Source organism: Sinocyclocheilus grahami, unplaced genomic scaffold (genome assembly GCF_001515645.1).
Source record: "Sinocyclocheilus grahami isolate Dianchi unplaced genomic scaffold, SAMN03320097.WGS_v1.1 scaffold134.1, whole genome shotgun sequence".
Classification (NCBI taxonomy): Eukaryota; Metazoa; Chordata; class Actinopteri; order Cypriniformes; family Cyprinidae; genus Sinocyclocheilus; species Sinocyclocheilus grahami.
In genome coordinates this window covers 615579-640739 of record NW_015505313.1, presented here as the reverse complement: position 1 = coordinate 640739, position 25161 = coordinate 615579, and the positions used below count along the sequence as shown (strand labels likewise).

The window sequence follows — 25161 nt, the reverse complement described above, 5'->3', positions numbered from 1 at the left end:
CAGAGTTGTCCTAGTGCTCTGCCACATTCAGAAAGATGTTTATGACTTTTGACAGCTCATTTTAATAAAGATAATCTGAAGTGTGAAAAACAACCTAACTTGTTCCCTTTTAGAGATGTGGTATAGCAGTACAATAAAAGAATCATTGTGAAGAAGTACCATCAGGAATTAAGTAAATTTAAAAAAACAAATATGTATATGTATATGGCGTTATTTTAATGACATATGTAGCGCAAAAGCACATTAATATAACGCGCGAGCGTGGATTTCCTTCGCTCAGATACACGCCTCGCCTGGAGAGAGTGCGCGCACTTAAAACGTGTCTCTCCTCTCCCTCAAACTGTGTCCTGTGCACTCTCAAATCTCTCTGTGCTCATGCAATATAGATATTAATTATTTTCGCACCTGAATCTTACGATTTTTAGATATGGGTCAGATGCACTATTCCCTAAACCGATACTTACGATTTGGAGACCAAATATAACACTATAATGAATGTTTCATATTTGCCATAACATTACTACATTCTATTCTATGGGTTTAATGCATTTGCAGACGATGTAATTACATGTAACTGTCATATAACTGTATATTCACTGTTTTAGAGCAGAGTGCCATTGAATGTGTAGCTATTAAGTGGATTTTCATGAAAAAAAAAATCAGAACTGAAACCAATCTCCCAATAAATGTCCAAACAGCGATGCTAGAGCATTTATTGTATTATATATTGCATCATTTACATCTATTTTTGCATTTGATGTTGATTTGAGGAGTTGTTACTTATTATTGTCATCATACCAACTGAGAATTTATTGCAATGATTTTAAATTCAGTTGAGGTATCTGACATATTATGACATAACATTGATGTTTTATATGAAGTCTTTAGAGTCACAGGCTATATAATATGTTGTTTTTAGATAAATTGCTCAGAGACCAACAAGTTGGACAGAGGTTATACTAATCATCCAAGCACCCAATTCCTAGCCATTTCTATAGGCTGCATTTCATTAACATTGCTAAATATTATTAAACGGGAAAGAAATTAAAGATCCATCTTTGATTGTAAAAAGAATTCTAGGTTCAGTTCACTCAGCCAGTTAGATTTCACGTAGTATTTTCATCGGTCAGTGTTGAAGTTCTGATTGGTTTAAGCTTTATTTATATAGCACCTTTTAAAACAGTGTATACAAAGTAGCCTACTTTACAAAGAGGTAGATTCGCGCTCGCGCTTTATATTAATGTGCTTTCGCGCTACAATAACGCGCTCTCGACATTTGTCATTAAAATAATGCCATATATGAAGAATTTTTTTTCTTCTAAAATTAGCATTTTTCTCAGGCTCCTATGTTTATGTTTAGTTCGTTCACTTTAATGGCAATGAAAAGAACACTCTTCATACACACACACACACACACACACACACACACATATATATATATATATAGATTCAAATAAAACAAATGTAAATATATCACATCAAGTATCTTTGCAGTGTTCTAATCATGAAAAATAATGAACATGAACATGAAAAAATTAAATGGAAAAACATTAAAAGAAGTTTTTAAAAATTGTAAAAACGAAATCAATAAAACATTCTATCAATTACAAATTATATTTTATTTATATGCACGTTATCCAAATGAACTACAGAACCTCTTGTGTTAACTAGAAAAAAATTGACATTAATCCAAAAAAAAAACTGACATTTGAATTACTGAATTGACTGACAGCACTTACATTTCATAAGTCACCCAAGGCTGTTTATTTGTTGCTCGAGGAATCGATATGTAGGTACCACATGGCTGCTATCATACCAAAGCCAAAATTCTGCCATCAATCAAACCCAATTTCTTTTAAAATCATAGTTCCATTCATTTCTACTGAGCCACAGAATTCACTCGTGAAACTTTCAGAAGCACACAGCACTTCTGTCAATTCTAATTCAATTGACTACTGAAATACACCGTTATGGTTTGATCCTTACTTTGAGGATATTATATTCATTCTTAAAGGGTCAAACTGAACACGTTACTCTTCGTTCATATAATTCGAGTTTGTTTACTTTGTTCTGGCTGGACAGAGGAAGTGAGACGCTGAAATATACATGTGTGAAAAAATCAAAGACCTCGGACAAACCAGAAAAGCTTTAAATGTTTTAGTACGAGCTGATGTCTGTTCCACTGCCGTATCTCCTTGCCTCGTCTGGGTCAGCTGAGAGCCAAGTAATGTGGTAAAGATACAAGCATGGTTCCTTAGAGATGTCACACAATCTGTGGCCAATCTCTGTCTACTGGCTTCAGCATCCGAAGTCCCATCTTAAATCCCTCATAGCATGAGGAAAACAGGCCAGACTCAGCGCTCAGGTGGCTGGTAAACATGATGAGAGTTGTTTGTTTGGCTGCCATTAGTATTGGGTTCTCCACGCAGATAAAGTTTTCATGACAGAATGGCAATGTGACAGGAAACAGAAACTGTAGCCCTCCTAACTACTTTTCAAACTGCCTCCTGCATGTATTCAGGCTGGGAGAGAAAGAGAAGACACACACCACCACACTGTAGTATACTATAGTAAATCAAATATAGTACCACAATCACTTCACATTTTCAGACACACAACTAGAATAATTTAAATACATCGCTAAAATACAGATAAACACCAATGATACTGGAAAGGCTCCAACCACGACTGGTTAAAAGTCAATTTTAGATTTACCTGGCACTGAATTATCCATAATCATAAACTTTTTATTCCACAAATAATCTGGTTTTCATTGACACCCAAAACTTGGTATTGCTAATATTGTTGGATACTAAGCACACAGCTAAAATAACGAAGGAGTGGCTTCACAACAACTCTGTGACTGTTCTTGAATGGCCCAGCCAGAGCCCTGACTTAAACCCAATTGAGCATCTCTGGATAGACCTAAAAATGGCTGTCCACCAACGTTTACTATCCAACCTGACAGAACTGGAGAGGCTCTGCAAGGAGGAATGGCAGAGGATCCCCAAGTCCAGGTGTGAAAAACTTGTTGCATCTTTCCCAAAAAGACTCATGGCTGTATTCGATCAAAAGGGTGCTTCTACTAAATACTGAGCAAAGGGTCTGAATACTTAGGACCATGTGTTATTTCAGTTTTTCTTTTTTAATAAATCTGCAAAAATGTCAACAATTCTGTGTTTTTCTGTCAATATGGGGTGCTGTGTGTACATTAATGAGGAAAAAAAATTAACTTAAATGATTTTAGCAAATGGCTGTAATATAACAAAGAGTGAAAAATTTAAGGGGGTCTGAATACTTTCCGTACCCACTGTACATAATAAATGTACACAGTACACACATATATATTATGTAAACAAAAAAGTTTATTTTGGATGCGATTAATCGTTTGACAGCACTAGTTTTTACTATGATACATTTATTATTTTTATTATACTTTTAGTTATCATACTATTTTATTAGTTGTTACATTATTATTTATAACTAACAGTTTTATTAGTTTTGTTGTGTCAATTTTATTAGTTATTTTTAGTGCTGTCAAACGATTAATCGCATCCAAAATAAACGTTTTTGTTTACATAATATATGTGTGTGTACTGTGTATATTTATTATGTATATATAAATACACACACATACAGCATATATTTAGAAAATATTTACATGTATATATTTATATTCATATAAATTATATCATATATACAGTGGGGGGGTCTGAATACTTAGGACCATGTGATATTTCAGTTTTTCTTTTTTAATAAATCTGCAAAAATGTCAACAATTCTGTGTTTTTCTGTCAATATGGGGTGTGTGTACATTAATGAGGAAAAAAATTAACTTGATTTTAGCAAATGGCTGCAATATAACAAAGAGTGAAAAATTTAAGGGGGTCTGAATACTTTCCGTACCCACTGTACATATATTTAATATACAAACGTCACATACTTTTCTTAAATATATACATGCATGTGTGTGTGTGTCTTTATAAATATACACAGTACACACACATATAATATGTAATCAAAAAGTTTTATTTTGGATGCGATTAATCGCGATTAATCGTTTGACAGCACTAGTTATTTTTAATATGTATATATAGTTTTATTCATTTTATTTCAGTTACTTTAGTACATAATGTTAAACTAAATGAAAATGAGAAATGTTGCTTTGGCAACTAGCTTAAATATATTTTATATTTGATTTTATTTCAATTAAAACATTTCTTTCATTTCAAGAAATATTTTTTAAATGGTTTTAGTTTTAATTTTAGTTCACTGTAACACTGATACAGCAAACAGAAGTGATGATCCTGACAGTTCAGGCTTACCTTTAAGTTTCCCCGATCAAGTGCAGCCGTCAAGTGTTTCCGTACCTCCTGGAGGCGTGGTCGGGGCCCGCGGGGACTGGCTCCCTGCTTGATGGGGTTTTCCTTGAGGTACTGCTGGAGTTTGGCCTCCCCCAGCAGAAGCTCCCCGAGATCATCTACAAGAGAAGCAGAGGTTGAACTAGGCACCTGAAATTACTCAAATAAGCGCACACATAGACGGAAAACAAATCATACACTAGGATAATTTCATCATAATGACAGTCAGCAAGCTCATGCACACACATTCATAAATGTACCACTGCAAATTACGGCAACATTTTCATTACTGGGTGAACTATCCCTTTCATCATTCTCTTCTGACTGAAAAAGTAATCGTGGAGAGTCGCCACCTGCATATCTGAACTGTAAAGTCAACACTCAAACACATTTGCAGTGCTGATTGTGAAAGCAGCATTACATAAAACACAGATATAATCCGGTGTTGCACCTGAACACATTCTTACAGGTCTTAACACACGCACAGCTTTGAGAGCAACCACATGTGGTTTAATCTGCTGCCTTACATGCACATCTTAAATCTTTCATCATCTCATACGAGGCGAAACAATAATGCTTATTAATATGTAGCTTTTAATGAACAGGGCAAAATGCAAAGATGGAAACGGGCAATTGAATCCACAACTGTGTTCATTATAGACATTAAACTAACCTTTAGGACAGTCTTTTGTAATTCACACATTTTACCCAGTCAAATAGATCATCTTCCAGATGTTCACGAATGATATTGATGTAAAATATTGTTTTTGTGAAATCTTTTTACTTAAAATCTTTTTAAATATTCTGAAAATAAAAATAATAACGACTAAACACATATCATTTATTAATAAATAATTATAATGATATATTATTATTAACAGACGTTTAAGTATAACTTTGTTATTGTTGTATATTTAATTTCATTTTTTACTTATAACCACTGGAAATAAAGATATTTCTTTGTAAGTTTTACATTCACACATGCCAATTGTAAGTCTTTTTCTTTAAAGAAATTATTTTGAAATCTGTCATTAATAAAGCATTCAAAACCATTTTCAAAGAAATGTCCTCTCATTTGAACTTATATCTAGTCATATTTGTGTATAGTGCTTTTCTATTCTTTTTTTTATAAATCTTTTATTATACATCTATTATTTATTACTTTAAAGTTTTCTTTATCTGTGTGATTTAATTTGAATGAAAATGTTGAAGTTTAAATATGCACCATTCAAGTGTATCTAATGCAAAAGAGAACCCCATATTTTGACATTGACAATAAGTCAAATAATGACTCTCCATAAACTACTAGACTTAATACAAATATGAATTATAGAAACTATGAAGATGAATGGAGACAACTGTATGGACAATCAGGAAGTGTACTGGACAGAAAAGCAGACTAACACCAAAAAGGCTTTAATGTCACATTTTAGACACCCTGAAAAGAAACCATTCTCTCAATGCTTTGTAAATGTGTAGTTACACGTACAGGAATGAACGTGATACGGATTTTGCCACCAGGCCTGAGACTCACTCACACACACTGTCCGAGCTACCGCGTTAGCCAGGAGTAACGCTACAGAAGACAGAAAACACACACACCGTTTGAGATGAGTTTCGCAGACAGCTGCCGCACGAGTTCTGGTATCTTGTCCCATTGTCCCTCTGATCGACAGCGCTCTATTTCAGTCTCTAATCGCGACCCGGACTTTCTGGCTGTCATCTTTCGGCCTCCTCCCGAGTCCTGACCAAAACACGACCGGAGCCGCAGCACGGAAACATCAAAGACCCGGAGAGGAGCATAAAAACATGAACCGGATTACGCTTCCGGGCCATGGCACTGAACTCTCATTGGACAGATTCCTATCACGTGGCTATTATTTTGACTCTCTCATTGGACAGATTCCTATCACGTGACTATTATTTGGACTTTTTTTCTCACATGAATTTTTATTTTTTTATTTAATTTGTTTTATTTGTATTTTATTTTATAACATGTATTTCTGCTTGGTCAATCATGGCCTACAGCAGTCAATATTTCTGAATAATGACATTCAATAATCGTGTGCCGTCTTTCTGTCCTTGCTACTACCAATAATATATATATATATATATATATATATATACACAGATACTAGAGCACTTTTTAGTCTATTAAAGACATATGTATTGTGTACCAGTTTACATGCGTGATAATAATGAAGTTAGATCATATCTACTGTTTCTTATGAACTCAAACTCTAAATTCAAGGGTGAATAGCCCCAAACAATGTGCATTTACTGTACAGTCTTGTATTGTTTACATGAGTGTGTCATTTTTAATGCAGTTTAAAAAGATTTTTTGTTTGATTTGTTTTAATCAAGAATAATTTTATCAATAATTTATTATTTTCTCATAATTTGTACTATTCTGCTTTCTGATGGGACATTTATAGCTGAACTGCTTTGTGATTTATTTCAGATTCACTCTTGTAACTAGTCACTGGCTGCAGGATGTTCTTGACTTTGGCGCTTTTGCGGAAGGGAATCCCAGGAAAGCAGTGGATTGGGAAGTACCGTCGACCGCGGGCAGTCACCTGGCAGATCAAACGCAATGTGATGAAACGCCTGGAACAGGAAGCCGAGAATGAATACTGGATCAGCCGGCCATTCATGACGCAGGAACAGGAGCAAGGCCACGCAGCACAGAGGCGGGAGTGGATGTGGCAACAAATCAAAGCTACACGACAAGCCAAGTTTCCTGAACACAAATACATTGCAGACCAACTAAACCACCTGAAAATCACCAAGACCTGGCCCAGCTAACCAGAACATCAAAGACTGATGCATCTCAGAGTTCGGAAAGAGGGAATTGATGAAAACCTAGGACTCTTTGTGTTTGATTTGATATTTTCTGCATTCTGCATCTGTATGTGATATGTGCCGTGTTTATAAATGACTTCTGATCATCACATTTGACTCTTCTTATTGTTTTAATTCATAATGTAGTCTTAACTGTAAATTCTAATTTAATATGGTAAATTCAATTCCAAACAAATTTGTCTGTCAAAAGTAACAGCTCCAAAAAAAAAGAATTACAAAATCTGGGTGAATAAACTGGTCACTCTTTCAATTAGATATTTTCAATAAATCAGATTTCCTAACATTCATTCATTCATAAATCATTATTGTATATATTGCGTAGACCAATATATACTGACCTGTTAAGCACAAATAATTACTCCCATGCGTACTCCTATAATTGCTCAAAATAATATGATATACCGTATTGGCCCGAATTTAAGACGACCCCCCTTTTTCCAGATGTACCTTTTGGAAAAAGGCTTTTAAAAAACCAAATCTTGTTTTTTCTCAGTAAAACACATTTTGTCTTCAATTATTTTCATATTGCATATTTTTCCTATTTTAATTTTTGTTTTGAAAGTATGGTAAAAACTGGTAAAATGTACCAACAATCACATTTAAAAAATATACACTTTTTGATATACCATTAAAAAAACAAAAATTCAGCCCATCTGAATTCGGACATTTCGGCTATCCATCTAATAGTAGCCTACCAAAATCTTATTAACATTAGAAGTAGAGTTGGTCCCATCAGGCTAACGTGACAGTCACGACTCATGCAGCTGTAAGGTTTTCTTCTTCTTTTGTTTTTACTCGCGATCTTTACAACACGCGTTACATTACCTATTTCACGGCACACTCGTTTTATGCGTATTTGGCGCCACCTATTGTTGTGGGTGTATTATTGACATGTCAAAGTCTAGACCCTGAATATAAAGACCACCGCGGTTTTTCAGATGTATTTCCAACAGAAAAACATCGTCTTATATTCAGATATACCATTAAAAAAACAAAAATTCAGCCCATCTGAATTCGGACATTTCGGCTATCCATCTAATAGTAGCCTACCAAAATCTTATTAACATTAGAAGTAGAGTTGGTCCCATCAGGCTAACGTGACAGTCACGACTCATGCAGCTGTAAGGTTTTCTTCTTCTTTTGTTTTTACTCGCGATCTTTACAACACGCGTTACATTACCTATTTCACGGCACACTCGTTTTATGCGTATTTGGCGCCACCTATTGTTGTGGGTGTATTATTGACATGTCAAAGTCTAGACCCTGAATATAAAGACCACCGCGTTTTTTCAGATGTATTTCCAACAGAAAAACATCGTCTTATATTCGGGACAATACGGTAATACTCCCATGCACTAGAGAGCAGTGTACACGTCATGATGGCAAACCACGTTTAAAACTTCACTTCCCACAAATCAGTGGGCGCGAGCACCTTGGTCTCCATGACAGTCTTGCTATTGTTGTTCAGTAGATAATCATGGATGGATGAAGAATACAACTGCTTTTCTCGCCATTAAACCTTTCCTAATAAATCAGTCGACGATATGGTGGAATAATCGGATTTTCGTTTTATGTTCGCGGACTCTTTACTCTCCTCCACACGAGGTTTGATAGATAAGGTTCGGTCCAGCTCAGTGCTGGATACTACACCTTTTTCCTCACAGCACAGCTGTGATCCAGTCAGTGTGGGTCCGACTGTTTGTGAAGCATGAGAGAGCAGCGGTGGTGCAGCGGCCCGGTCCGGACACAGGAGGCTCGGAGTCGGATCACAGGCTTGATGGAGGAGATGCGCCTGTAACCGCTTCAGGAGGATGATTTCACGATACAGCCGCCGGCCTGTATCTCACAGCCTAGAGATGTGCGTATAAATCACACAGACACGATCTCAAGCTGCCTACTGCATTTTTGGTATCTCAGTTTCATAGGTAGCCAGCTCACTAGGCTACTGTGGACTGATAGATAGATAGATAGATAGATAGATAGATAGATAGATGGATAGTCAGAAAGATATTTGGTTTGATCCATAAATAGACAGACAGACAGATTTTTAAATCGAACCGTAGATAGATAGATAGTCAGGTTATCAATCCAGTTATTTGGTAGATAGATAAATACTCATAGAAAGATCTTTGGGTTGATGTTTAGATAGATAGATAGAACGAAAGAATAAACTTGGGTGGATAGAAGGACAGATCTATTGATAGATTGATAGATTCTAGAAGTGGTAAATGCTCTTCCTCTCTCTCTGCTGGTTTTGGTAGTCGTGGTTTGTCCCGCAGCTGTCTGGACCAGCATCCTCTTCCAGAGGAGGCAGATGATGATACTGTGCATCCTTCCAGACTCCTGCATGATCTACAGGAGGACATGTCCTCATACAGCAGGTGAGTGACAGGTATAATGTGTGTCTGTACAGGTATGTATTAAAGGGACAGGCTTTCATCACTGAGTATATTGTGTGAATTGTCGCATAATATTCACTCTTTCCAATCTGACGTTTGAATTTATGAAATAATCACACTCACACTCTCTCTTTCTAGGTCTGAGGAGTCCTCTGCGTCATCCGTCAGATCAGGATGTCAGACACTCACCACAGATGACACAGCTCAGTCTTGGTCTGGTATCCATAGTTACACGGGAACTGGCATCTCTACAGAACACAGCTCTGTCTTCTCGTGGGGCTACGATGTGAGTGATGACTTGAATTCTAAGGGGCCGTTCACACAAGATGCTTTCTTGTTATTAACTTTACACAGCGTGTTCAAAATTGGGTGCTGACAAATTCAAATTCCTCTTTTTTTTTTCCCTCTTTCTTTCTCTCTTTTCCCTGTAGGAATTTGATAAAGCTGCCTCCAGGCAGGTCCAGCAGATGTTTGAAGAGATTGAAGAACTGTTGTATGAGAGGAAGTGTGAAACACAGCTCAAAGGCCTGCAGGAAGAGTGTCAAGAGTGGGCTTCGCGATTCCCTCATCTACGGTACGCACTCGCACACATGGACACACTCAGATCTGTGAACATCAGTGACGCCTTCGTAGTCTCTGGTTATGGCTGCGGAATTACTCTTGTTTTAATCACGATCATGATTTCTGCATCTCTCAGTTAATTGTAGGACTGGGCGATATAGCTAAAAAATATATCAACGATATATGTTTCATATCGTTCGGTATCGATAATTATTGTAATTTTTTATAACCTTTTTTAAAACAGAGCAATATAATTTTTTTATTTATTTAACCAGTGGATTTTTTTTTTTTTTTCACAAAATCCTTAGTATGGATGTAGTAAAACACCCACAGATGTCACAGAGAATTGGGAGCTAATTCTCTATTTCTAAAATTAGCACCCAAAAGCAGTATTGGATCTCATTCAGCAAAAACGAAGTAGATTGGTGAATTTTTGAGGAAATAATTGTGATTATACGTTTGAACTTTTATCACCCAGCCCAGTCTCTGGATATTAAACCTGTTTGGGGCATTTGTGTGTGACAGGATCCTCGGAACACAGCTGGTGTGTCCTACAGATGAAGGATTCCAGTGGTACGCCACACCAGCTCATGTGCCCATCCCCTCCAGTGGCGGCCAGAGCAATGAGAAAACGAATGAGTGAGTCATCTGGGGGCTGTGAATGTGTGTGTGTATGAAATCATTAGTGTTCTATAAAGCTTATTTTTCATGCCACTGTGTGTGTGTGTGTGGCAGGTTGTATGTGCAGGGTCGGAGGGCAGTTTTGTGTCGGCCCACTTTGGAGGTGACCCACCCTCATGCCATGCCCTGTAGTAACAATGGAGATGAGTTGCCCAGGGTGATCGAGGCCGAGGGACTGGTAGAAGAGTATCTTGCATTTGATTGCAGGGAGCTGTGAGTTTGTTTGTGTGTGACAAATAGGAGTTTGTTATTAAACATCATTTGTCTGATATTTTTCTGAGATTTTTGTAGATGAATGATATGTGTGTTTATCTAGGGATGAGGAATGGGAACGTGAGTATGTGAAGAGACGGTGGAGGCGCTGGCTGCCTCCTGTCTCGCCTTATCGCTGTCGTCGGGAGGCGGTGCTTGATCTGCTGTTTGATGACGTGTGGTGTGAGCTCATCGGCTGGATGGAGGAGCTTGTACGTAGGCATTGGGAGGGTTTTGTGTCAGGTAGGATGAATTTTCAAATATTTGTATAGCAAAATGGGAACTGGAATACTGGGACTACCATTCAAAAGTTTGCGATCTGTAACATTTAAAAAAATGTTTTTTAACGATATCTCTTATTCTCACCAAGGCTGCATTTAAATACAGTAAAAACAGTAATATAGTGAAATATTATTACAATGTAAAATATATTTTTCCTATTTGAATATATTTTAAAAGGTAATTTATTCCAGTGGTGGCAAAGCCATTACTCAAATCTTTAGCATCACATGATCCCTCAGAAATCATTCTAATTTGCTGATTTAATATTATTATCAATGTTGAAAATAGTTGCTGCTTAAGATTTCAGTAACTCTTTATTTTGAGGTGTCCTTGTTTCACGTTACATGTACTTACTATTCTAATAACGATACATTATGCATAATTACATGCAAGTAACCCTAAGCCAAACCCTAATCCTAACACTAACCATATAGTAAGTACATGTAGTTAATTATTATTACCCAGTACTTAAATATATAATTACATGGTAACAAGGACACCTTAAAATAAAGCGTAACCAAGATTTCCTGTGGATATTGTAATTCTTTTGTATATTTTGTCAGGATTCTTTGATGAATAGAAAGTTCAAAAGAACAGCATCTATTTGAAGTTTTTTTTGTAATACTGTAAAAGTCTTTATTATGACTTTTGGTAAATTTCATGCATCAATGTTGAAAAAAAACATTTTTAAAAAAATATACTGACCCAAAACTTTTGAATGGTAGTGTATGTTTAGCAACATCGAAATAATATGAATGCAGATTTGAATCTGGTTACGACAGTGAGGTAAATGCATTTTACCTCACTGCCGCATCAAAAAAATATGAACAAATTCTGATTTATATTCTTGTGCATGAAACAATATATAGGGGATAGTGCACAATATCAGGACATCACCCTGAAGGAGTTCATTTTGTGATAATGATCAACAGAATGTACATTGTAGGGATGCACCGATACTACTTTTTCCAGAACTAGGCCAAACCTTTATTTTAGATACTTGCCGATACCGAGTACCGATACCTGTATTTTCATTGCATTTGTAATTAAAAAAAATATTGGGTACAGAAAGCAAAATAAAATATATGTTTGTTGGCTTAGTTCATTTAGCAAATAGATATTTCCTTCAGTTATTTTCACACTAGTTTATTTCCATTAAAATGGATTCTACAAGTTTTTGTTACTTTCACTGTTCATTTTTTGCTCTATGGTACATCTCTTTAATTTAATAGCATTAGAGCTGCTCCATTGCAGTGGCTCAGTACTGTAATCACAAGACGTTTTGCTGTAATAATGCGGGGAACCACTCGTTATATATAAACCTTATAAATAAAAACTGATGAACTGTGCTGAAACAACTGGCATGAGTATTAAACGTTTAACATGATATTAAATGAATACATATACCTCGTAGACATCCTTAATATCTAATAACTCAATTCTGCTCTCTGTTGTTCTGTTGTCAGTGTTTTTTTGACTGGATACGGCACTGTTCACTTTACATGTTGTGTGGTATCGGTGTTTGGTATCAGAGCATTTTTATGAGTACGAGTACAGGAGCGCAGTATCGAGCCCGGTGCATCCCCAGTTCATTGTACTAAAAATTGTCCTTCTAATTCAACAGCTCGCCAAATCATTTAAAGGGATAGCTCCCAAAAATTCTGTCATTAAGTACTCATCCTCATGTCGTTCCAAACCCGTAAGACCTTCATTCATCTTCGGAACACAAATTAAGATATTTTTGATTAATTCTGAGCTCTCTGACCCTCCCATAGACAGCAATGTCACAATCAAGGTCCAGAAACGTAGCAAGGACATTGTTGAAATAATCCATGTGACATCAGGGGTTCAACCTAAATTTTACGAAGCTACGACAATACTTTTTGTGCGCAAAGAAAACAAAAATAACGACTTTATTCAACAATTCGTCCCCTCCGCGTCACCCTATAGTGCCATTTTGGAGAGTATCCACTGAATGTAAACAACGTATGTTGATCTGTGTCAATAGCAGCACGCGGATACATTGTTTTCGTTCAGATCATAGCGTCAACAACGTATCCAACGTAAACAGCACGCGGATACGTTGTTTTCGTTCAGATCATAGCATATGACAACATATCCGCATATTTTTGTTTTCTTTGCGCACAAAAAGTATTCTCGTAGCTCCGTAAAATTATGGTTGAACCACTGATGGTAGGATCCTTGCTGTCTATGGGAGGGTCAGAGAGCTCTCCGAATTAATCAAAATTATCTTAATTTGTGTTCCGAAGATAAACGAAGGTCTTACAGGTTTGGAACGACATGAGGGTGAGTACTTCATGACAGAATTTTCATTTTTGGGTGAACTGTCCCTTTAAGAAAGGAAATACTGATTTGAGGTGAATTTATATTATGTGAGAGGAGACGGTGATAAGAGAAATATTGAGTTTAGGGGTAATTATTCAAAAAGTTTTTTGAAAGCACTGTGTTGTGTTTGGCCAAATCAAGGATTTCAGAGAGCCATGTCAAGGTGAAGAATAATCTTTTTTTAAACTTCTCTGTCCTCAGATGATGAGAAGAATACCGTGGCCCTCAGCCCTGCCTGCCCTGATACCCAGAATCCTTTTCTGCTGCTGTCCAATGTCTCAACAGTGCTTCCTCCACTGTCACAGACCAGAACACAACAGCTCACAGCCAGCTTGCAGGCTCAGGTTAGTCAAATGCTTATATAACAGAAGGGTTCCTACTTTTCCTTCTGTGACAGATGGATGCAACATTGATTTAATCTGAAATCCCATCTCATTGATTTCAGATATCTGTAACCTTTCCATCCCCTGCCATCTGCTTGATGATATCCTCCAAAATATTGAATTGACAGGATTCCCACGATCTTGGAAAAGTCATTGAGAATCTAAAATAATCTTGACATGTCTGTAGTGAATGGGTAGTTGACATGAAAAGCTTGAGGGAAGTTGCAGTACTGCATCCAATGCATGCAATATTAATTGTGATAACTTGGAATTCTTGTACTTAAAAAAATAAATTTGCCACGCTACAGTACAATTTAATAATTAAGTCATAAAGGGGGAAAAATTAATAAAATTATGAAATAACCAAAAGAAACTGCACCACGTAACGTCCCTTATGCATTAATCAAATTTAAATAAATAAGTAAACAAAAAACATGTTTTGCATCAAATACTGCCCCAAAAATGTATTTTTTGCTCTAAAATATTTAATTGGCTAGAAATCGCATTATAGTTATAAAATTATGTAAAAAAACTTTACCCAATAATTGTAAACAACTGAAAGTAATACATTTGTCTGAAGCTGTGGGAATTCTGTATATATGCTTAGTCATTGTGGAGAGATCTTCACTGCTTTGTGTCCTCTCTGTCTTTACACATGTACATACTCAAAAATACACACAAATGCTGTATTTCACTGCTGTCAGCATTTGTCTTTCCAGCTTTTTCCCCAGACTTTTGATTCATTAACTTTTTACCTCCTTTTTTCTGTTTTCCCCTGTGTCCCTGTTTCTGCCTTTCTGTCCAATCATCCATCTGTCATCTTCCTTTCTCTTTCTATACCTCTCTATTTCTATCCCTTCCCTTCATTTTCTTTCCAAAGAGCTCAAAGTCATGGGGTTCAAAGCACAAGTCAAGACGGAAATCCAAAAAGCAGAGAAAGCCATCGACAGTATGTAACTCTACCCTGATAACAACACTTAAATAGAGAGGGCGAGCATCTGTGGACCAGTTTCTCTCTCTTTCTCCTAAACTTCAACACTCACCTTTGTTTTTTAACACACAACTCGCTGGCCACTTTTTAAACATCCTTTTAAACTGCCTGACTTTATTTTAAGCTTGCTTTCATTTTTAATCTTGTGGAGGTGTTTATAATGCTTGTTCCCACTCTTAGTTTTGTTTCTGTTCTGTTTGTTTTGTTTTTTTCCCCCAGTGTCTTTTTGTCTGTTTACATGTCATCGCATGCTGTACAGATGATGGATGTCAGATGCTGTAAATGCCATCTCCTGTTTTTTTTTATTAAAGGGGTCATATGAAGTTGCTAAAAAGAACATTATTTGGTGTAATGAAATGTGTTTATGCGGTTTAAAGTAAAAAAAAATACTGTACATTGTTTCTCCTCTATGCCCCGCCTTTCTGAAACGTGTCGATTTTTACAAAGTTCATCGGTCTGAAAAGCGAGGTGTGTTGTGATTGGCCAGCTATCCAGTGCGTTATGATTGGCTGAATACCTCAAGCGTGTGACGGAAATGTTACACCCCTTGCCATATTGTTATGCCGTGTCCCGGTCGGAGCGACGAGACAAAAACATTAAAACCCATTATAAACGAGGCATTTGTTGCATCCAGTGGGGACATAATTACAGATTATAATGACTTATACTGTCTTATTACACTTTGCATCGCGCCGCGTAAACATAAAACCATGTCTGCATTTGTGATCAGAGAAATGACAAACAAGCGCGACTCTACACTGCTCAAAACTCGCCTTTGAATCGTCAGTGACAAATCTTTTAAATGAAAATGTACTTGGAGAAAGGAAAAATTGAAATCGCATCATATGACCCCTTTAAATCACTGAGATATACAGACTTGTGCATTATATGACAATAAAATTAAAACATGAACTTTTTCTCTTTCCTGCTTCTCTCTGTCTCTGTTCACACAGACCAGTCGAGTACCTGTAGGCGCGACGGTTGCCCATCACAATCTCAATGACCTCATCATGATACATGGCATTCCACTGCAGCAAAGGAACCTGGGAACACTGGACCGAATAGCTCAGTATGAACAGTGCAGAAGAAATTAACACAACCTTTACAAATTTTACTGTGTATATTTAGCACTGTAGTTTAGTGTTCTGATGTTGCAGAAATTGGTCTAAACTAGAGGTCAGCTGATGTAGTATTTTCCCAGTACAGTCAACAAGGTATCGGAGAAAACCCACTAGTGCCGCCCATAGGGAAAAAACAAGCAAACATACAATATCCAGGATATATTCCAAAAGCTGGATATTCCAAAAGTTGTTTTTTGTTTCTTAATCACGCATACACAATAAATGAAACCTTTTTAAAAATAAATTGATTGACCACTAAAAAATTCTAACAATTTAAAAAACAAATTTTGTCTGTTAAAAAAATAAATAAATACACTATTGTTCAAATTTTTTTTAAAGATTTTTGAAAATCTCCTATACTTACCAAAGCTGCATTTATTTGAACAAAATAATTTTTTTAATTTATTTAAATTAAAAACAGGAATGCAATAATATTAGAGGTTGACCGATAGTGGATTTTACCGATACCGATAGCTAGGTTGGACCCCACTGGCCGATACGATTAATCAACTGATAGTTTTTCAAATGGATACTGAACGAAACCTAAAATAGTGCTTTACTATAAAATAGTGCTTTACTATATAGTGCTATACTATAAAACACACTATTGAACCATAATTTGTAAATTAATAAAAATATTAATATTAATTATTAAATTAATCATTTATGTTAGTTCATAGCTTACAAGGTAAACTTAATTTAGCTAACAAGGAACAATACTTATACAGCTTTTATTAAACTTAAATGTTACAAATAGACTCTTATTGTAAAGTATTACCATTTCATATCAACAGTCATGCTTAAAGATGGCCATCTTTAAATATGTACACAAAGGCCATAGCATTGAAATTACATACATATGGATATTGTATGTATACTCTCACATTTTGTTTATTTGCTTCTGTTTTAGAACGCTTGGTTATCTAATCAAAATAACAAAATATGTTAGTCACACACCAGGGAAAAGCGCAGCGTCGCGTTTAGGACAACAGGTATTACACATACCTGACGCGTCACGTTCACTTCAAGCCGCAGTCTAAAACAGTTTATTTAATCACCAAAAGGGTAAAAGTTTACTTCAAGAATGAACAATGTGACATAGATGAGTTTGCAGTTCGGTGTTTAAAAAAACAGAGCAAACAGAAAGAGAAATTGCGATCTATATTATAGCTCAATAAATGAAGCATACTTTATTAGAGCCACAGAAAGACAAATGTTTTGCTGAAAAATGCACAATACACAATTTCACAGCCTAGGGTGAAGTCATTATGTACATTTATAATTATTTGGGACAAATAAAATGTAATTTAATGTAAAACTATGTGAATGGGCCTCTGTTGCGCGGCAGGATTTTCTGTTGGCTGCATTTAAATACTCGTCTGAAGTTTCCTGCTCTGTGCAGCGCTCAGCCTCACGTGTCAAAACAAACAACATGAGGTGTCAGTGATTTCCGCCTTTAGAGGCCGTTCTCGCACTGTATAATGATACAGAACCTTCTCATCCGTTCCAGCAACGGACGTAACCCGGAAAACTATCGGCATGGATTTTTACAGATAGCCGATAGTTCCAGCAATCAGCTATCTATCGGTACCGATTATTCAACAAAACCGATACATCGGTCGACCTCTATCTAAATAATATTATTTCCTATTTTAATATATTTTATAGAAAGTAAAAAAAAAAAAAAAAGAAAATTCTTTTTTTTTTAAACCAATTCATAACAAGAACCAGCTTATATTTGCTTGTGTATCAGACTACAGTGGTTGTATCGTTTGTTTTTGCATGCAATCAGCAAAGACAACACGGTTAAAAAACTTGTTGTCTATTTATTGTCTTTGTGTTGTTTTGCAGTACTTAGTCTTTTTATTCAGACCACAGACTCTGGCAGAACATCAATTCTTTTTACATGCTGCCATAGATTAGCGGTGCAAGAAAGCTTTGTATCTCTATGGCTTTTTTATTTCTCCTTTATATTTCAATAATCCTATCTTTATTTTTCTGACCATAGGGACTCTGAGGAGAAAGTGTCTCATCGTCCCGGCTCTAGTGTCATTTCTACCAGTAAACCTCGGCCCCGTCGTGCACTGGAACAAAGCACATCCTCTTTGACCCGCCCCCCTCAGTCGGCACGGCGACGGAACCCGCCCCCTCGCACTCTAATGCCATTGACGTCCACTGTAACACAGCCCATCACAACTGGCTCCATGGAAGAGGTGGTTAGAGGCACAAGATTGTAAGAGCACCATTCATTTCAACTCCTGTACTTCTTTTTTTTTTCTGAAAAGAGATTCTCTCTTGCAATAGCGTGTGTCCGTGTGTGTTTTAGGACGACCGCCAGTGATCGTTTGGCCTCACCTCCAGTGCCTCTCAGTAGAAACACACTCCTCCCTCCCATTGGCACAGGAGACGCAGACCACACATACTCCGGACAGCACTCGCGGCTTATGCAGGTGCTTTTAACACACACAAACAGACATTATTAAGTTTAGTAGTTTCATGAGATGGGTCATCAATATTTTTAGTTGTTTCTGGAAGGAAAAAATTTTAAAATTGCAAATGTTTATATCTGCTAAAAAAATTATTTTGTTTAGAAGTACATACAGTTCTGTTCAAATGTTTAGGGTCAGTAAGATTTTGTTACTTTTTTGTTTTTGAAAGAAGTCTCTTATCAATAAATATTTGAATATATTTTAAATGTAATTTATTCCTGTAGTGGCAAAAGCTACATATTCAGCATACGTTACTCTAGTCTTAAGTGTCACATGATCATTCAGAAATCATCGTAATACGCTGATTGTGTGCTCAAGAAAAATTTCTTAATATTATCAATGTTAAAAACAGCTGTGCTACTTTAATATTACTGTACATGTGTGTGCACAAGTGTGTATTTTTTATATTTATGTATTATAATACATTTAACATGTTTATATTGTATGAGAAATGAGAATATGCATAAATGTAATTTGAATATAAATGTAACTATTATTTTATGTCAGTTAATGCTTGTTTTGTTTCAAATAACAATTTTTTTTTTTATGGTTTTAGTGTTAGTTAACTATGATAACTCACGTGTTTGTAGAAGCAAAGAGGCTCCTCGAGTCGTGCGCACAGTGCAGTGACCGACGAGGGTGTCAGTCTGCAGCCCAGAGACAAACTGCAGCTGCTGGATGTGTTTTCCAGACCCAACACCACACACACCTTTAGGGTGAATCTCTCCCGCACATGTTATATTACATAAACTTCATCCTGACTCTCATCATGTTTTTTTATTTATGTGTGTATTGATCATGGCAAAACGATCTTTGCAGTCAGACACCCCTTATCGCCGTTCATTCACTGGAATAGACAGCATCGGGCAGGGACGACCTGGCAGAGCGTCTGTTGGTGTAGGTGGGTGCATACAAACACACATCGGACCTATAGATGAACATTATAATTCTATAAATTGTCCCATTGACTGTATTTGGTTGTGTGAGTGCAGATTCTCTGGGAATTGGTGTGACTGGAATCAGTTTGGGCATCAGCAGCTCCTCCTTCATAGACTCATTTTCCCATCATCCCCTTGGCCACTTCCCCATCGAGCATGAGGAGGAGCCAGATGCAAAAGCTCCACCCCCAGGTCAGTGAGAATCAGTTTTAATGAGATTTTTTGCTTGACATTTAAATTAAAGGTAAAAAATAATTCATGTACAGAAAACATAATAGTATTTTGTTATTAGAAACTAGGGCTGCACGATAAATCGCATGTGATTGGCATGCGCATCTTGTCAGTAAAGCCGATTCTGTGATTAGTAGTAAATCTCCATCACATGCTTTCAGATGGAGACGGCATTTAAGGGGCCGTTTACACTACGTTTTCAGCCAAAAATTGGAAACTTTTTATGCGTTTTGACTGTTCGTTTACTGCTCGATAATCTTTTAAATCTTTGAAAACCGTGACGTCATGCGCGTGTATAGTACATGTTAGGTATGACATGCGCAGTACGTGTCGATTTTAAAGGCAAGTGCGAACAAACATACACAACAATGGCACTGTTGTTGCTGCTCAAGAGTTTGCTAACGTTCTTCAGCAATGTGTGGATTTACTTCACCAAAATTACAACCAACAGCGGAGACGCATCATATACAACATATAATTGTCACTTCCCTACAGGTACTGTTTACTAACAAGGTGACAGCGCCAACTACTGGCCTGGCATATGTAATACAGCTTGTTTGTCCATTTTCACGGATATGTAGCGAATCATTTTGAAAACGTTATCGTGTATACGTGAAACATTTTAAAAACGCAAGGGAAAAACTTTTCCGCTTTTGACTACACCGTTGTCGTGTAAACGTAGCCTAATACATAGAGCCATAGCTTGCTGACAAGCTACGCAATATCGCGTTCATAATCGAATGTGATCTGCGATTATGAACGCGATATTGCGTAGCTTGTCAGCGAACTACAGCTCTGTGTAGTAAATGCCGCTTCATCTGAAAGCACGTGATGGAGATTTACTACTAATCACAGAACCGGCTTTACTGACGAGATGCGCATGATCGTCACATGCCATTTATCGTACAGCCCTATTAGAAACTATGGTAGATTTGTATTTCTTGAAGGAAACACTAGCACTAGTTTTCGTTCTATGTAAACTTTGTTTGCAGTGTAAATGTGGCTATAAATAGTTAAGTCAATATCAAATTGACAGTTAAATCCAAAATTAAATTATTTTCTGTTACAATATATTTTAAAATGTAATTTATTCCTGTGATGGCAAAGCCATTATAGTTCTTCAGTGTCACATTATCAACAATTGTGCTGCTTAATATTTTTGTGGAAACTGTGATTTTTTTTTTCAGACTCTTTGATTTAATAGAACATTCAAAAGAACAGCATTTATTTGAAATAGAAGAATTTTGATCAGTTTAATGCTGTCACTTTTGATCAGTTTAATGCATCCTTGCTAAATAAAAGTATTCATACTGACCCCAATTAAAACCATACTGACCCTAAACTTTTGAAAGATAATGTAAATGCAAGAAAGCAGCCAAATAACAATGTAGCATGCTAATGCTGTCAGTTAGATTTTTAATTATGAATATTTATAAAAACAAAATTAGCACAACAGATCTTGAAATTAAGTTTGTTTTTAGCAGAATTAATTGCATAAAAGTGTGGAAAAGAAAAATATAATAGGAATATCAGAAGCCTTGCATGCACTGTAATAAGATTTATATGCTTGGGCTCCTCAAATTTGCCTCTTCTTAGTACTTTATATTTATGAATATTATATAATTTTTTACTTTAAGAATAATGATGAAAGAGTGAAATGTGGAAAGGAAGTCATTTATTATTCTGATTTATTATCAATTTATTATTTAACATCTATGATTAATCATTAAGTACCATGCTCTAACTAAAATGTCTTGAGTGCTAAAAGTCTAAACTTTTTCTTAAGATGGAACTTCCTAAACCTTACACAGATCTCACAGGAAATATTCCCTACAGAGTTTGCATTTAGAAACTCATCTTGAATATATAAGATACTGACATGACTGGATTTAGCATAAAATGTAAAAATGTTGGTGAGAAAGCAACCACTAAGAATATAAAATTACTTTTAAATGCATGAACATAGTGTTCACACTTTCTCTCTCTCTATCAATACACACCTAGTGTCTGTTCCAGCACGTTCCCACAACAGAGGCGGTTCGACGGCACGCAGTAGCAGACCAGGGCTTTAACACAAAAACACAATCTCCATCACCTTGAACCAATCTCACCTCAGCACTGACGCAACTTTTCTTCAGTACTGACAGACGCTTTATACGTCTGCTGGACTTTTGTATGACACGCCGTTTGGGCGTGGACTTTATTTATGACCGCTGTTGTTATTATTAATAATATTGTTATTCATGTTGTTGTTTGAATTTTTCTAAAACCCTATTTTTGTATATTGGACTATTCAGCTTCATACAGCTGCCAAATACAGGAAACTGTCTTTCCCTTACATCTGTAGATGTACTGTACATGCTGTACTGTATGGAGTAACTACTTTTGGTTTTCCCTAAAGACGGCTCTATGAAGCCTACATGGAGTTTCGATGCAGGTTCATTCAAGCAGGGTATTTTAAATTGCCTGAATGTTGGCGCACCGGAGTGTTCAGGACCCTATTGGATCGTGGAACCTGCTATAGAAGATTATAATATCTATATCCTAGATGGATGTTCCATTGTGATGCAATTCCAACAATTTCATCCACGATCACGGACAATAGGTGCGTAAGAATACTTTTAATTAAGATTATGAAGAGTCCAAAGGGTTGTAACCCTTTGTATCATGATTCCGTGATCATGTGATGTTCAATATAACATTATAACATTCAAACTGACTCCAAGGTCTTAATCCGTGTAGAACCACTTTGACCCTGTTTTTCAGAGGGAAACACTAATACACTGAAATTCTGAAAGTACACCTGCAATACGAGAGCGGGCCGGTACAATAGTACAGCCTACATAATGACGGATGAAAAGAGGATTTGAAGTTTGAAGTTTCTTATTTTAAAACCATTTGATATTCAGAAAATAAGCCTTTGTGATTGAGCCTTAGTCCCGTGAGCCATACAGAACTTGGCAAGCGACGGACAGGATGGTGTTTATTAATTATTACATGTATAAATAGAAATGCACACAAAGACTGCAGAGTTCAGGGTTTGTTCAAATAAGCGTACTGTAAAAATCTTCTTTTTTTTGTCGGTTTAAAGTGGATTTTACAGGAATATTATAGATTATAAATCTTTCATTTAGACTTTTAAATGGCCATTTGGTTCTTTTGGTGCCAGGAAATCCTTAAATATTTAACACTGACTGGTAAAGCACATTTTGACGTACCATTTTACTGGCAGATATTGAATGTGGCTCTTACAGGTTTGTAATGTTTATGTGGCAGCTTCACTGTAACAGCATTTATTGAAATCGTACCGACTCTAACTGAACATTTGCATTTCTCCGATTTGATTAACGTGTTGATCTCAGTGAAGTGAGTATTGCTTTTAATCGACTTTTTTTTCTATCTGGAGAGTAACTAAGCTCAAAGCATGTATTATGAGTGTACAGGCCATCATAATGTTTGATGATCAGAGAGATGGATTCCTCTACAGCCATACGGAAGGGATGTCACGGGAAGACATCTCTTCATACCCCAGCCTAACACCTCCGCCTCTAAGACAGATCCAGCTATTCTTCACTCAGCTCGGCAAGGACAATCTAGAGTTGCAGAAGTTGTAGCCATATTTGACTTCTAGAGTTTCTTTGTCATTCGACAGAGATTTCTAGAGTTCCAGTAGACATTCTGCTGTCTGACCACAGAGTTTCATTGCTGCTGATTTGAGTGGGCGGACTTCAAGAGCCATGTCACCTGGATCAACAGACCACTCTGGTCTTTTAAACACGGATGCAGATCTTTTGCAAGCAGATGTGTTTGGTGTGTGGAAATAATGGTTTATCTGCTCTGAGTCTGGTGGAGATGACAGTGCTGGATGGGAGTGTGTGTGTGTGCATGTGTATGTGTGTGTGTGGAGGTGACAGCTCTTGGCAGGTGTAGCACTGCTGTATCTAAGATTCCCCCTAAATGTTTACCTCTGTAACCTAAATGAGAATGGCAATTGAACAATAAAGGTAATTATTTGAATAATATGTTGTTTTTCTTTTGGTCTTTAACAGTACCGTACATTAATCTGAGTAACTATACAGCTCTGAGTCAGCTTCAGTTGTTTTGTATGTTGGTTTCAAATACCTAGTTCAAAACTGCCTGAAATTAGAATAACATTAGTGATTCTATTCTTATCACAATTGACATATTTTTGCTATAGCTGTTGGATAAACAAGTAAACTTTAAAACCACAATTGCCTATATTATAAATTTAAACAATTCATAAATTATAAAATATAAATCAAGGTTTTGATGATTATTCTGATCATTTTTGGTTTGGCTTATATTTTTGATAAACAACAGCAAGATAACAAGTATTTTTGCAGTTTTCCCCCTTTTAGAGAAAGGCTCTGAAAGTATAAAATGACTGATATGCAATTGAAGTGACATAAGGACATTAAACCCATTGCACACACATGGTATCAAATAAGACTTGTTTCAGTCGACTTAAGGAGATAGTTTATATATATATATATAAAAAAAATCTAATCTCTTACACCATCCTCATCAAACCTGAAAGACTTGTTTGAATTAACTAGCCTAAGATAACAAGTATTTTTGCAGTTTTCCCCCTTTTAGAGAAAGGCTATGAAAGTATAAAATGACTGATATGCAATTGAAGTGACATAAGGACATTAAACCCATTGCACACACATGGTATCAAATAAGACTTGTTTCAGTCGACTTAAGGAGATAGTTTATATATATATATATATTTAAAAAATCTAATCTCTTACACCATCCTCATCAAACCTGAAAGACTTGTTTGAATTAACTAGCCAAAGTTCAGAATATGATAGATCATAATGATCTAACCTGTAGTGATTCAAAATTCCAGTCACTACATCAAAATTCCCACAACTGTTTTTGGGACATCCAGCAGCTGTTCAGGGCTTGTTCCTCATTTGGACGGCAGAGGGAGTCCCTGGAGCACTTTTGATGTCTGTGGGACTGCAGCATCCAAAGTTCGTCGTTAATATTTTTCATATTTAATAAGAGCTCACAATGTCTGTTTGTTATTTGTATAATCAGTATTATTAATACTAACACTTTCTTACTGTCACAGTGGTAAAATTTGTGTACCTGTTTGCTACTAACATCAACACTGAATCGCTTTCACATGTATAACATAAATTCAGTCCATTTTATATTCAGGAACATGAACAGCCATTGACCTTGATGAATGTCAAAGCGTGAAACATCTACAGATAATTTTCATGTCTGGT

General features: G+C 36.3%; 3 protein-coding genes across 4 annotated transcripts; 2 read left to right on the top strand and 1 right to left on the bottom strand.

Annotated features, from left to right (window-relative positions):
* Nucleotides 1-2495: 2495 nt before the first annotated feature.
* Nucleotides 2496-6158, bottom strand: LOC107590926 (tetratricopeptide repeat protein 7B-like). The gene is made up of 3 exons (XM_016279889.1): nt 5964-6158; nt 4326-4480; nt 2496-2522 (listed from the first exon to the last, which is right to left on the bottom strand). The coding sequence occupies exons 1-3, from the start codon at nt 6082-6084 to the stop codon at nt 2496-2498; spliced, it is 303 nt and encodes a 100-aa protein (XP_016135375.1). The 5' UTR covers nt 6085-6158.
* A 635-nt stretch (nt 6159-6793) lies between these two features.
* mrpl57 (mitochondrial ribosomal protein L57) lies at nt 6794-7312 on the top strand. Its single transcript, XM_016279908.1, has one exon. It carries the CDS (start codon nt 6855-6857, stop codon nt 7164-7166), a length of 312 nt encoding a protein of 103 aa, XP_016135394.1. The 5' UTR covers nt 6794-6854; the 3' UTR covers nt 7167-7312.
* Nucleotides 7313-8642: 1330 nt separating this feature from the next.
* Nucleotides 8643-22637, top strand: LOC107590875 (protein FAM149B1-like). 2 transcript variants are annotated; one of them, XM_016279807.1, is made up of 16 exons: nt 8643-9081; nt 9485-9604; nt 9761-9908; nt 10054-10196; nt 10709-10822; nt 10919-11077; nt 11181-11359; nt 13946-14088; nt 15008-15076; nt 16072-16187; nt 18248-18472; nt 18566-18689; nt 19319-19444; nt 19548-19629; nt 19721-19858; nt 21902-22637. In XM_016279807.1, exons 1-16 carry the CDS (start codon nt 9035-9037, stop codon nt 21967-21969), a joined length of 2001 nt encoding a protein of 666 aa, XP_016135293.1. In that variant the 5' UTR covers nt 8643-9034; the 3' UTR covers nt 21970-22637. The 2 variants fall into 2 exon arrangements, with proteins under 2 accessions (XP_016135293.1, XP_016135294.1); XM_016279808.1 differs by lacking the exon at nt 15008-15076.
* Nucleotides 22638-25161: the final 2524 nt, after the last annotated feature.